We start from the raw sequence: 14273 nt of genomic DNA on the forward strand, positions 1-14273 counted from the left end.
CTCTTTGGAGGGCCCTGAAGAGTTCTCTCTGAACTTTCTAGAGGTTCAAAGGTGGTGCACTCCCCCTGAGCCAAGTTCAGGGCACCCTGGGGGCTGTGTAGGGGATGGCAGGAGGGGACAATGGATCCAGCAGCAGGTAAGTCCTTTCCCCTCTCCTTGTCCCCGTGTCTCTGCTGAGATCAATGTTTATATGTGCTACTAGGACCGCCCGGGCCGGGCCCACAGTCCACAGACATGTGAGACAACGAGATCACAGGAAATTAAGAACTGGGATAAGAGTTTTTACTGCAGTAGGGTAGCTGTTGGAATCCTATGGTCACCCCAGCTCATCATTTCCTTGCTCCTGCCCCATAGCTGGGCTGACACTGTGAACTTCTTGGTCCCTGGGAGCTCCTGCTGGAGTGGCCTCTGATCCTTTCATCTCTCCCAGGTCTCTCTAATCCCCATTCTAAAAAGCTCTGCAAAAAAATAAAAATAAAAAAAACCCCTATTTTTAGAAAATTAAAATCCAAATTGGATGTCTGTTGCCAACCTTTTCCCAGTCTGTGCCAAACTGTTCCCAGAAGACAGTTCTGCTCTGAGTCCATCTGTCTTATCAAATCTGATCAATCAGATGGAGGAAGTGAAAGTAGATAAGACCCACGGAGTAAAGAAAGTAGGTGTGGATGTGGACGTGGCTTTTAACATTTCCTATTCTGCAAGTAAGCCCCTACTAAACTTCTTCTTCTATAAGTTGCCTTGCTCATGATGTGTTGTCGTGGCAACAGAAAAGTAACTAAGATGAGGGTAAGATTTAGACTATGGCAAGAAATTAATGGTCTAGTAAAGTGGTGGTACTGGATTCTTTTCTAAGATCCATGACCTCACAGGCCCCCAGGAAGCAGGCAAGGTTTTCAGTTCCAGGCGTGATTTCCCCTTCCAAGTTCAATCAGACAACTGTTGGCTGCCGCTGACGTGTGAGTGCCACTTCCTGCACCTTTACGCATATCTTGCCATGCTAGTAATTGCTATGATTTGTAGGTGTGTGGCAGGCTTTCTTTTGGGCCACCAACCAGCTCCCAAATCATGACACAGAGACTTCTTACTAGTGATGAATGCTCAGCCTTAGCTTAGGCTCATTTCTTGCTAGCTCATAACTAAACCTGTTTTGCTTCATCTACATTTTGCCTCGGAGCTTTTTACCTTTCTTTCCTTCTGTATATCTTACTTTCACTGCTTCTCATGTCTGGCTGGTGGCTGCCTGGCTTCTGGTCCCCAGCACGCCCCTCTCCTTCTCCCTCGTTCTCTTCTTCTCTCTCTTTTTTCTCATTCTCCTATTTATTCTCTCTGCCTGCCAACCTTGCCTATCCCTCTCCTGCCTAGATATTGGCCGTTTAGCTTTTTATTAGACCAATCAGGTACCTTAGGCAGGCAAGGTGAAACAAATGTAACACATGTTCACATGATTGAACAAATGTAACACATGTTCACATGATTAAACAAATGTAACACACCTTTACACAGTTAAAAAGATATTCCACAACCTAGGTGTCACAGCTGGTTAGGACTGTTTAATTGCTTCCCTCCCTTGACAGCTCACATAGTATTTTCTAGAGTCCTGGAAAAATGATATGGAGGGAAAGAGGCAGGTCAGATCCAGCTCCAGTTATCCAAGTCCGGTGTCCTAAGTGTGTATTGTCTTCAATGGTAAGGGCACACCATCAACTCCTAAGAGACAACCAAGGCCTATATGGATAATCTCTACTATTTTGGGAGTAATTTTGACTACCCTGATCAGCCATTCAAAAAGAGGTTTTGGTTAGTCTATGGTTCTTAAGGGAAACACCGTCAGCCCAAGTGGCTTAACTTCCCCCTCTCTCTCTCTCTCTCTCTCTCTCTCTCTCTCTCTCTCTCTCTCTCAGTGGTTCATGCACCCCTTCCTGGTTTTAATCAAGCACCTTAGGATTCTATTTCCTTGAAATGTATCAATTATATTTCTTTTTATTCTTCACAGTACCAGAGATAAGGCCTCTTCTTGAATATGATTTTGGGGGTACTTTGTATATGCTCCATCTGTTCATTTTCTTTGTTTATGCAAAACAGTGTGTTTTCACTTTTCATTATTTTGTGGGATTTGTAGTTTCATTTTGACACCTTGGCAAATTTGAGGTTTCTGGTTAACCTGTTTATTTCTCTAGTTAGGTCACAGCGTCAAATGAGAAACCAATACCATTTGAATTTACCTTCTTTGAAAAGAATGCAATTCTAACTCAAGTTTTCAGTCATTTTTAAAATTTATTAATTTAAATATATGCATATATATACATTATATACATATTGTAGATGAATTTCTAAATGGTCTTATTAAATAAAAAATGGAGCCAAATATAGGGGTGAAAGCCTTAGAGAGATCAGGGAAATAGGGCGAGTCACCAGCCAACCTTACCTCACCAACTCTGCAACTTCCAAATGCAAGCTACTTCCCGTCTACCCACACCTTTATATGCCTTGCTTTTCTGCCCTCTCATTGGCTCTTAGCCCAGCTACCTCACTTCCTTGTCAATGTCTGTCTGTACCGACCTCCAGGTCTCTGTGGTACTGGGATTAAAGGTGTGTGTCACCACACTTGGCTCTGTTCCCTAGTATGGCCTTGAACACACAGAGACCCTGCCTGCTAAGTGATTGGATTAAGGATGTGTGCTGCCTGACTTTGTTTACTTAAAATGGCTGGCCTTTTCCCCCTTATCTCCAGGCAAGCTTTATTAATCAAAGCACAAATAAAATATTACCACATTTCAGCACAAATAAAATACCACCACAATATATATATATGTACATATATGTGTGTGTGTGTGTGTATATATGTATATATGTATGTATGTATATATATGGCTTGAAAGATGCATTTGGTAAAGTGTTTGCCACCTAAGTTCATTAGTACTTGAGTTCAAATCCCCTGTACCCACATAAATGCTGGGTGCAGTGGTATGTATTTGTAACTTCAGCACTAGGGGAGTGGAGACTGGTGGATCCTTGGGCTCACCAGCCAGCTAATCTAGCTGAATCACGACTCTCATGTTCAGGAAGAAATCTTGCCTCAAAAAATAAGCTGGAGCCAGGTGTGGTGGCACATGCGTTTAGTCCCAGCACTCAGGAGGCAGAGGCAGATGGATCTCTGTGAGTTAGAGGCCAGTGTGGCCTAGAAAGGGAGTTCCAGGACAGCCAGGGCTTCAGAGAGAAACCCTGTCTCAAAAAACCAAAAACCAAAAGAAAAGAAAGCTGAAGAGCAACTGCCCAGCATCCACCTCTTGCCTGCACACGTGCTCACACACCATGTATCTACACATCTAAATCTAACATGGCAAATCATCCTAGAACAGTGATTCTGAGAGTCCCAGGGGAACTTGAACTACACAGACACGCCACACGTGAACACACAGACAAGGAACCCTCAAAAAAGAACAAAATAATAATTTTATTGTTATATGTGGAATACAGGTTCTTTTCAAAAAGGAATGCTTCTCAGTTTTATTTGTTAATTCGTTCACTCATTCATTATACACAGGGCCTCACTATGCAGCCCTAGCTGGCCTGGAACTTTCTATACAGACCACATTGGCCTCAAATTCACAGAGATCTGCCTGCCCCTGGCTCTCTACTATTTTACTCTTAAAAATTATGAAGAACCCTAAAGAGCTAGTTTTGGGGGTTTTATCTATTGATATTTCCCATTAGTTAGAAATTAAAACACGACTGGGCAGTGGTGGCACACGCCTTTAATCCCAGCACTCGGGAGGCAGAGCCAGGAGGATCTCTGTGAGTTCGAGGCCAGCCTGGCCTACCAAGTGAGTTCCAGGAAAGGCGCAAAGCTACACAGAGAAATCCTGTCTTGAAAAAAACAAAAAAAAATTAAAACACATATTAGTTCTATTTTCAGAATTTTGGTTTTGGTTTGTTTCTAGGTTTTGGTGTTTTGTTTTTCTTTTTGTTTTGTTTTTTGTTTGTTTCTTTGTTTTATTTTTGACAGGTCCTCTCCACATAGGCCTGAATGTCCCAGAACTCACTCTGTAGACCAGGCTGACTTCGAACTCCCAGAGATCCACCTACCACTGCCTCCTGGGTACTAGGAATAAAGGTGTGAGCAACTGTGCCCTGCCTTAAGTTTTGTTAGGAACCTCCACACTGATTTTTATAGCGGCTGCACAGGTTATGGTTTAGCCTGCAGCAGATAATGCTTCCTTTTCCTCCATATTCTCATGGTGTTTGCTACCACTTGTTTTTTTAATAACAGCCACTTTGACTGGAGTAAGACAGACTCTCAAAGCAGGTTTTTCATTTTTATTTTTTTCCCTAATGGCTAATGATGTTGAACACTTTTTGAAATAATCATTGACCATTTGTAGTTTTCTTTTATCTTCTTTATTTTATGTGTATGTATTTGTGTCTGCATTGAGTGTATACCATATGTTTGTGATGCCTGATGCAGACAGAGGAGGACATCAGATCCCCTGAAGATGGAGTTACAGGAGGCTGTAAGTCACCTGATATGGGTATGCTGGGAATAGAACTCTGGTCCTCTGGAAGAGCAGCAAGGGCTCTTACCTTATGTGGCATCTATTACGATTAAATCGCTATCAATCCACGGAATCAGCTCAATGATCAAAGAAACTTATTTGGGGATTAATTCACAAGACAGAAATAAGGGATTGTAGCAGGATCCTGGAAGAGTGAGGCAAGGTCCAAGCTATTCTCTGGTGAGCTCTGCCCTGATTTGTCCCAGCATCCAACATCCACCAGGTAGAGAAGAGAGAGAGCATAAGTGCATCCCAGATCTCAAGAGTCCCTTGGTGGCCATGCCCCAAGGGCAGGTACCTCAAGGTCATAGGCAGGTGTAACAGCTACAACTGCCTCACTAGAGGTGGTGCTTCATGGCATGACTTCATGGCATGACTCAAACAGCCACCCACTACAATAATAAACAAATATTAAAAAAAATATTTAATTTTTGAAATTTTTTATGTATCCCTGATTTGTTTCCCCAGTTTCTTCACTTTGGGGCTTACGTGTAAAAGCTTTACTCTGTGTAAAAGCTTTTCAATTTCATGTGATCTCATCTATCAATCCATAGGATGATTTCTTTGGAATTGTTGGAGCACTTCTCAGACAGTCTATTTCATTTTGAAAATTTTTAAAATTATTCATTCTTTGATCATTCTATGCATGCATGAAATATATTTTAATCATATCAGCCTCCAATCTCCCTCTAACTCCTCTAAGTCCCCTCTGCCATGTCCCTCTCCCAACTTCATGTTCTCTTGTGTGCTGGATAGTTTTATGTTATAGTGTTTCATTGAAGCAATAGAAACCCTAACTGGTACCAAGAGTGGGGTGTTGCTGTGAAAGACCTGACCACGTTGTTTTAGGGAGGATTGTGGAAGGACTTTTGAAAGACCCTAACCCTTCAGGCTCACACCCCTCAAGCCCCAGGAGAATGAGGAATTAAAAAGCTAGTTCCAAGGGCAAACTGACTCAGCCATTACTCAACCACCCCTGCCACAATGTAACAATGCAAAGAGATTTCTGTTAAGAGATGAGCTCAACTGTGACTGGGATAGTTGCAAGTGTTCCAGGAAAGACCACTGTAACCTTTGTGTAACCATCACTCCCACCCTGATACCCGCCTTGAGGTTTCGGGAAGAATGTGCATGCGGAGGTGATTGTACCCACCCTGTGATCAGGCCATGATCTTGTGAAATTAACCTCTAGACATAAATCAATCGGAACGAAATTGTATGAGAATTGTAATCTTATGGCTTTTGTGAGTTTTTTTTTCCTTTAAAAGTACCTATGTGGCTGCAGTAGGCGGGACTCTTGCTCTCAGGACAAGAGGAGCCCGACTGTACAGCCGCATCAATAAACCTCTTGCTGCTTGCATCAACTGGACCGGAGTCTGGGTTCTTGGGGCACCCACCCAAGAAGGTAGTACCCTGAGTCTGGGGTCTATCACTTTAAAACTTTGGACTAGAAAATTCATTGAGTGTTGAAAGCTCAGTGAGCTGTTCTGTAGGAGCTTGGAAGATAAGAACGTGGAGATGAGTACAGACCATGGAAACCTGGCCTGCGAAGTTTCAGAGGGAAGCAAAGACTCTATTGGGAGCCATTTGTTATTTTGAATTGTTTCTGTGGTTCTGGTTAGCTGAGACTGAAGAATCAGCTGTAATTAACAATAGCAGAACTACTAAAGTGAAACCTTTTCTTTGCTGGAATACTTGATGCTGGTCAGCTGGAGCAGAAAAATTAGCAATGGTAAGAAGAGACCAGTGCTGGGTGTGGAGTACACCTTTAATCCCAGCACTCGGGAAGAAGAGGCAGGCAGATCTCTGTGAGTTCAAGAACAGCCAGGATTACACAGAGAAACCCTGTCTTGAAAAACCCGAGAGAGAGAGAGAGAGAGAGAGAGAGAGAGAGAGAGAGAGAGAGAGAGAGAGAGGCATTGTTGAGGTGAAATTTGGGAAGTGCTTACTCAGGATCAGCACACATAAGTTGTGTTCCAGAGGCTGCAATGTGATACCTCAGGCTGGCAGCTGTACTTGGAAGTGTAAGAGTCACCCAGGTGGTACTGGTTTTAAAAGCAAGAAGGGGTCGTGGAGAGCAGCTGAGGGCTGGCACTGTGAGAGGCCAAGAGAGGCCACTGGTAAAGGTGCAACCTCAGTGGCAATTGAAGGCCCAGGTTTGAAGAGGTCATTCAAAGAAGTTGAGGCTTGACACCATGAAGAGAGCCTAGGAGAGGCTATTGGTCAAAGTGCAGTCCAGTTGCAGCAATGGACCCCACCAGCATTTTAGAGATGTCAGTGCCATGGGATGGCCGCCAAGAACAGTAGCAGCAGTGAAATGGAGCCAGCTGGAGCTTAAAAGACAAGCTGTGTGTGCTGCAGAGGGCAGAGGCAGAGAAGTGACCCAAGCCTCTTAGAGGAAGGAGCCAGAAGATTGTGAGTAAACAACAGATATTGGACATTAGATTATTTACACTGTTGGAATGTGGTTTTGCTTTGTTCAGATTGTGACTGTACCTTGGTTCTTCCCTCTTGAAGTAAGGAAGTATTTAACTTTACTTTTGGTTTTACAAGATCCCACAGTTGACAGACTGAATTTTTAAAGAGATTTCAGGTTTTAAAAGGGACTTAAAAAAAAAGATGGAGTTTTAAAGTGTTTGCATTTGTAAAAACTGGGAATTTTTAAGTTTGTAAAATATTTTATATCACTGTGTTATTAGTGTTATTAATGTGTGACCTTGGGAATGAAGAAGAAAGGAAAGGTTGTGGCTTAACAGTGATGTGTTTGGGTATCAAGTTGACAAAGGGCCAATATTTTTATGTGAACTTGACCCAAGCTAGAGTTATCTGAAAGGAGGGAAGCTCAACTGAGAAAATGCTTCTCTCTTTTTTTTTTTTAGACAAGGTTTCTCTGTGTAACAGCCCTGGCTGTCCTGGAACTTGCTTTGTAGACCAGGCTGGCCTCAAACTCACAGAGATCTGCCTGCTTCTGCCTCCCAAGTGCTGGAATTAAAGGCATACGCCACCACTGCCCATTGAGGGCATGCTTACATAAGATCCAGTGGTAGAGCATTTTTTTCTTTTTTTTATTATTAAGAGATTTTTCTATTCATTTTACATACCAACCAAAGATTCCCCTCACCTCCCTCCTCTGAACCCTTCCCCATTCCCACCTCCTCCAAGGCAAGGTCTCCCATGGGGAGTCAGCAGAGCCTGGTACATTCAGTTGAGGCAGGTCCAAGCCCTTCCTCCCTACACCAAGGCTGTGCAAAGTGTCTCACCATAAGCACTGGGCTCCAAAAAGCTAGCTCATGCAGCAGGGACAGGTCCCAATCCCACTGCCTGCCTTGGGGCCCCTAAACAGTTCAAGCTAAACAACTGTCTCGCCTTTCCAGAGGACCTAGTCCAGTACCATGGGGGCTCCTCAGCTATTGGTCCACAGTTCATGCATTTCCACTAGTTTGCTAGTTGTCTGTACTTTTTCCCATCATGGTCTTGATTTCACTTGCTCATAGAATCCCTCCTCTCTCTCATGATTGGACTCCTGGAGCTCGGCCTGGTGCCCGGCTGTGGATCTTTGCATCTACTTGCATCAGTCATTAGATGAGGTTTCTATGATGACAGTTAGGGTATTCACTAATCTAATCACCAGAGTAGGCCAGTTCGGGCACCCTTTCGACTATTGCCAGTAGTCTATGATGGAGTCATCCTTGCAGATTCCTGGGAACTTCCCTAGCACCCTGTTTTCTCCCTATTCCCATGATGTCTTTATTTATCATGGTGTCTCTTTCCTTACTCTCCCACTCTGTCCCTGTTTCAGCTCGAACCTCCCACTCCCCTATGTTCTCATCCCCATCCCTTGCCCTTCCTTACTTCCCCTCACCCTGAGTTTGCTCATGAAGATCTCATCTATTTCTCCTTTGTTGGGTGATCCATGAGTCCTTCCTAGGGTCCCCCCTGCTAGCTAGCCTCCCTGGAGCTGTGGGTTGCAGTTTGGTTATTCTTTGCTTTCCATCTAGTATCCACTTATGAGTGAGTACATACCATGTTTGTCCTTTTGAGTCTGGGTTACCTCACTCAGGATGATATTTTCTAGTTCCATCCATTTGCCTGCAATTTTCATAATGTCATTTTTTTCTCTGCTGAGTAGTACTCCATTGTATATATGTACCACATTTTCCTAAAACACTCTTCAGTAGAGGGGCATCTAGGTTGTTTCCAGGTTCATGCTATTATGAATAATACTGCTATGAACATAGTTGAGAATATGTCCTTGTGGTATGATTGAGCATTTCTTGGGTATATGCCCAAGAGTGATATAGCTGGATCTTGAGGAAGATTGATTCCCAATTTTCTGAGAAACTGCCATACTGATTTCCAAAGTGACTGTACAAGGTTGCATTCCCACCAACAGTGGAGGAGTGTTCCCCCTGCTCCACATCCTCTCCAACATAAGCTGTCCTCAGTGGTTTTGATCTTAGCCATTCCAACAGGTGTAAGATGGTATCTCAGAGTCATTTTGATTTGCATTTCCCTGTTGACTAAGGATGTTGAGCATGTCCTCAAATGTCTCTCAGCCATCTGAGATTCTTCTGTTGAGAATTCTGTTTAGTTCTGTAGCCCATTTTCTAATTGGATTGTTAGGTATTTTGATGTCTAGTTTCTTCAGTTCTTTATATATTTTGGAAATCAACCCTCTGTCAGATATGGGGTTGGTGAAGATCTTTTCCCATTCTGTAGGCTGTCTTTTTGTCTTATTGACTGTGTCTTTTGTCCTACAAAAGCATCTCAGTTTCAAGAGGTCCCATTTATTAATTGTTGCTCTCCGTGTCTGTTACTGGTGTTATATTTAGGAAGTGGTCTCCCATGCCAATGCGTTCAAGATCACTTCCTACTTTCTCTTCTATCAAGTTCAGTGCAACTGGATTTATGTCGAGGTCTTTGATCCACTTGGACTTGAGTTTTGTGCATGGCAATAGATATGGATCCATTTGAAATCTTATAGATGTTGACATCCAATTATGCCAGCACCATTTGTTGAAGATGCTTTCTTTTTTCCATTGTATGGTTTTGGCTTCTTTGTCAAAAATCAGGTGTTCATATGTGTGCAGATTAATGTCAGGATCTTCAATTCGATTCTATTGGTCCACATGTTGGTTTTTATGCCAGTACCAAGCTGTTTTTATTACTATAGTTCTATAGTAGATCTTGAAGTCAGAGATGGTGATGCCTCCAGAGGTTGCTTTATTGTACAGGATTGTTTTAGCTAGCCTGGGTTTTTTTGTTTTTCCATATGAAGTTGAGTATTGTTCTTTCCAAGTCTGAAGAATTATGTTGGGATTTTGATGGGGATTGCATTGAATCTATAGATTGCTTTTGGCAAGACTGCCATTTTTACTATGCTAATCCTACCTATCCATGAGCATGGGAGACCTTTCCATTTTCTGATATCTTCTTCAATTTCTTTCTTCAGCAACTTAATGTTCTTATCATACAGGTCCTTCACTTGCTTAGTTAGAGTTACCCCAAGGTATTTTATATTGTTTGTGGCTATTGTAAAGGGTGATGTTTCTCTGATTTCTTTCTCAACCCTTTTATCATTTGTATATAGGAGGGCTACTTATGTTTTTGAGTTAATCTTGTATCCTGCCACATTACTGAAGGAGTTTATCAGCTGTAGGAGTTCCCTGGTAGAATTTTGGGGGTCACTTATGTATACTATTATATAGTCTGCCAATAGTGAAAGTTTAACTTCTCCCTTTCCATTTTCTATCCCTTTGATCTCCTTTTGTTGTCTTATTGCTCTAGCTAGAACTTCAAGTACTATATTGAATAAGTATGGGGGAGACCGGACAACCTTGTCTTGTTCCTGGTTTTAGTGCAGTTAATTTGAGATTCTCTCCATTTAATTTGATGTTGGCTGTTGGCTTGCTGTCATTGCCTTTATTATGTTTAGGTATGCTCCCTGTATTCCTGATCTCTCCGAGACCTTTATCATGAAGGGGCGTTGGATTTTGTCAAAAGCTTTTTTCAGCATCTAATGAGATGATCATGTGATTTTTTTCTTTCAGTTTGTTTATGTGGTATATTACATTGGCAGATTTTCATATGTTGAACCATCCTTGCCTCCCTGGGATGAAACCTACTTAGTCAAGTGAATAATTTTTTTTGATGTGTTTTTGGATTTGGATTGCCAATATTTGCCAATATATTATTGAGTATTTTTGCATTGATGTTCATGCGGGAGATTGGTCTGTAATTCTCTCTCTTTGTGGTTTGGGTATCAGGGTAACTGTAGCCTCATAAAAAGAGTTTGGTAACGTTCTTTCTGTTTCTATTATGTGGACCAATTTGAAGAGTATTGGCATTAGCACTTCCTTGAAAATCTGGTAGCATTCTGGGCTGAAACCATCTGGTCCTGGGCTTTTTTTTTTAGTTGGGAGACGTTTAATGACTGTTTCTATTTCCTTAGGGGCTATTGGTCTATTTAAATAGTTTATCTGGTCTTGATTTAAATTTGGTATGTGGTATCTATCCAGAAAATTGTCCATTTCTTTCAGATTTTCCAATTTTGTGGAGCACAGGTTTTCAAGTATGACCTGATGATTCTCTGGATTTCTTCGTTGTCTGTTGTTATGTCTCCTTTTTCATTTCTGATTTTGTTAATTTGGATATTCTCTCTCACTGCCTTTTGGTTAATTTGGATAAAGGCTAGTCTATCTTGTTGATTTTTTCAAATAACCAACTCTTTGTTTCATTGATTCTTTGTATTGTTCTCTTGGTTTCTATTTCATTGATTTCAGCCCTCAATTTGATTATTTCCTGGCATCTATTCCTCCTGGGTGAGTTTGCTTCTTTTTGTTCTAGAGCTTTCAGGTGTGCTGTTAAGTCATTAGTGTGAGACTTCTCAATCTTCTTTATGTGGACATTTAGTGCTACGAATTTTCCTCTTAGCACTGCTTTTATAGTGTCCCATAAGTTTGGGTATGTTGTACTTTCACTTTCATTGAATTTTAGGGAATCTTTAATTTCTTTCTTTATTTCTTCTTTAACCCATTGGTGGTTCATTTGGGCATTATTCAGTTTCCATGAGATTGTAGGCTTTCTGTAATTTTTTGTTGTTGGTGAAATCTAACTTTAAGCCATGGTAGTTCAATAAAATACAGGAGGCTGTTCCAATTTTTTTTGTATCTGTTGAGATTTGTTTGTGATCGAGCATGTGGTCAATTTTAGAGACGGTACCATGGGGTGCTGAGAAGAAGGTATATTCTTTTATATTAGGGTAGAATGTTCTGTAGATATCTATTAAGTCCTTTTGAGGCATAACTTCTGTTAGGTCCCCTATTTCTCTGTTAAGTTTCAGTCTGGCAGATCTATCCAGTGGTCAGAGTGGGGTACTGAAATCTCCCACTACTACTGTGTGGGGTTTGATGTGTGATTTAAGCTTTAGTAATGTTTCTTTTACAAATGTGGGTGCCATTGTATTTTTTGGCATAAATGTTCAAAATTGAGACTTCATCTTGGTGGATTTTCCCTGTGATAAATATGTAATGTCCTTCCCGATCTCTTTTGATTGATTTTAGTTTGAAGTCTATTTTATTAGAGATTAGGATAGCTACACCAGCTTGCTTCTTAAGTCCATTTGATTGGAAAGTCTTTTCCCAGCCTTTTACTCTGGGGTAGTGTCTGTCTTTGAAGTTAAGGTGTGTTTCTTGTATGCAGCAGAAGGATGGGTTGGTGTGGGACAGAGAAAAATCAATATTTTTATTTAAAGCAGGTTGATTATAAATATAATCTCTTTCTAAAAAAGAAAAGGGGAAGTGCTGTGGATATCGTTCTGTATAAATAAAACACTGATTGGCCAGTGGCCAGGCAGGAAGTAAGTGGGACAAGGAGAGAGGAGAATTCTGGGAAGTGGAAGGCTGAGAGGGGAAGACACTGCCAGCTGCCACCATGACAAGCAGCATGTGAAGATGCCGGTAAGCCACAAGCCATGTGGCAAGGTATAGATTTATAGAAATGGATTAGTTTAAGATGTAAGAATTAGCTAGAAGCCTGAGCCATTAGGCCAAACAGTTTAAATAATATAAGCGTCTGTGTGTTTATTTTATAAGTGGGCTGTCAGACTGCCAGGGCTTGGTGGGACCTGGAGAAAAAACTCCAGCTACAATGGATCCTGTTTTCATATTCATTCTGTGACCCTGTGTTTTTTTATAGGTGAGTTGAGACCATTGATATTAATGGATATTAATAACCAGTGATTGTTAATTCCTGTTGTTTTTTGGTGGTAGTGTTGTGTGTTTCCCTTCTTTGCTGGTGTGGGATTATCTATTGCCTGTGTTTTCATGGATGCATCTAACTTCCTTAGGTTGAATTTTTCCTTCTAGTGCTTTCTGTATGACTGGGTTTGTGGATAGGTATTGTTTAAATCTGGTTTTAGCCGGGCAGTGGTGGCGCACGCCTTTAATCCCAGCACTCGGGAGGCAGAGGCAGGCGGATCTCTGTGAGTTCGAGGCCAGCCTGGTCTCCAAAGCGAGTTCCAGGAAAGGCACAAAGCTACACAGAGAAACCCTGTCTCGAAAAAACAAAACAAAAATAAATAAATAAATAAAAATAAATCTGGTTTTATCATGGAATATTTTGTTTACTCCATCTATGGTGATTGAGAGTTTTGCTGGATATAACAGTTTGGGCTGGCATCCATGGTCTCTTAGTGTCTGCATAATTTCTGTCCAGGATCTTCTGACTTTCAGAGTCTCCATTGAAAAGTCAGGTGTTATTCTGATGGATCTGCCTTTATATGTTACTTGGCCTTTTTCCTTTGCAGCTCTTAATATTTTTTCTTTATTCTGTATGTTTAGTGGTTTGATTATTATGTGGCGAGGGGACTTTTTTTTTATCCAGTCTATTTGGTGTTCTGTAAGCGTCTTGTATCTTCAAAGACATTTCCTTCTTTAGGTTGGGAAAGTTTTCTTCTATGATTTTGTTGAATATATTTTCTGTGCCTTTGAGTTGGTATTCTTCTTCTTCTTTCCCTATTATTCTTAGGTTTGGTCTTTTCATGGTGTCTCAAATTTCCTGGATGTTTTGTGTTATGACTTTTTTGGCTTTAGTGTTTTCTTTGACTGATGAATCTATTTCCTCTACTGTGGTGATATTGTGTTCCCCAATATATTGTGCACCCTAATAAACTTATCTGGGTGAACAGAACAGCCACTAGATATAGAGGCCAGAAAATGGTGGCACACACACCTTTAATCCTAGCATTCTGAAGGCAGAGATCTGTCTGGATCTATGTGAGTTCAAAGCCACACTGGAAACAGCCAGGCATGGTGACACATGCCTTTAATCACAGGAAGTGATGGCAGGAAGCAGAAAAGTATATAAGGCCTGAAAACTAGGAACTAAAGCTTGGTTAAGCTTTTAGACTTTTGAGCAGCAGTTGAGCTGAGATACATTTGGATGAGGACTCAGAGGCTTCCAGTCTGAGGAAACAGGATCAGCTGAGAAATTTGTGAGGTGATGTAGCTGTGGCTTGTTCTGCTTCTCTGATCCTCCAGATAAGTTTATTAGGGTGCACAATGTATTGGGGAACACAATATCACCACACTCTACCGTATCTTCAATGCCAGAGATTCTCTCTTCTATCTCTTGCATTCTGTTGGTTATGCTTGCATCTGTAGTTCCTGTTCATTTACTCAGATTTTCAATTTCCAGCATTCCTTCAGTTTGTGTCTTCTT

At 41.4% G+C, this 14273-nt stretch overlaps 1 protein-coding gene across 2 annotated transcripts in view; it reads left to right on the forward strand.

The window, feature by feature from the left end:
- The window catches only part of LOC128117976 (nuclear body protein SP140-like protein), a 58257-nt gene continuing 43984 nt past the window's right edge, over window positions 1-14273 (forward strand). For both annotated transcript variants that reach the window (XM_052750563.1, XM_052750562.1), the window contains exon 1: window positions 1-136. In XM_052750563.1, the coding sequence (XP_052606523.1) occupies window positions 105-136 (32 nt within the window). In that variant the 5' untranslated portion in view covers window positions 1-104. The remainder of the gene's footprint in view (window positions 137-14273) is intronic.

Source organism: Peromyscus californicus, unplaced genomic scaffold (assembly GCF_007827085.1).
Source record: "Peromyscus californicus insignis strain IS unplaced genomic scaffold, ASM782708v3 Scaffold_21__1_contigs__length_65335640, whole genome shotgun sequence".
In the NCBI taxonomy this organism is placed as follows: domain Eukaryota; kingdom Metazoa; phylum Chordata; class Mammalia; order Rodentia; family Cricetidae; genus Peromyscus; species Peromyscus californicus.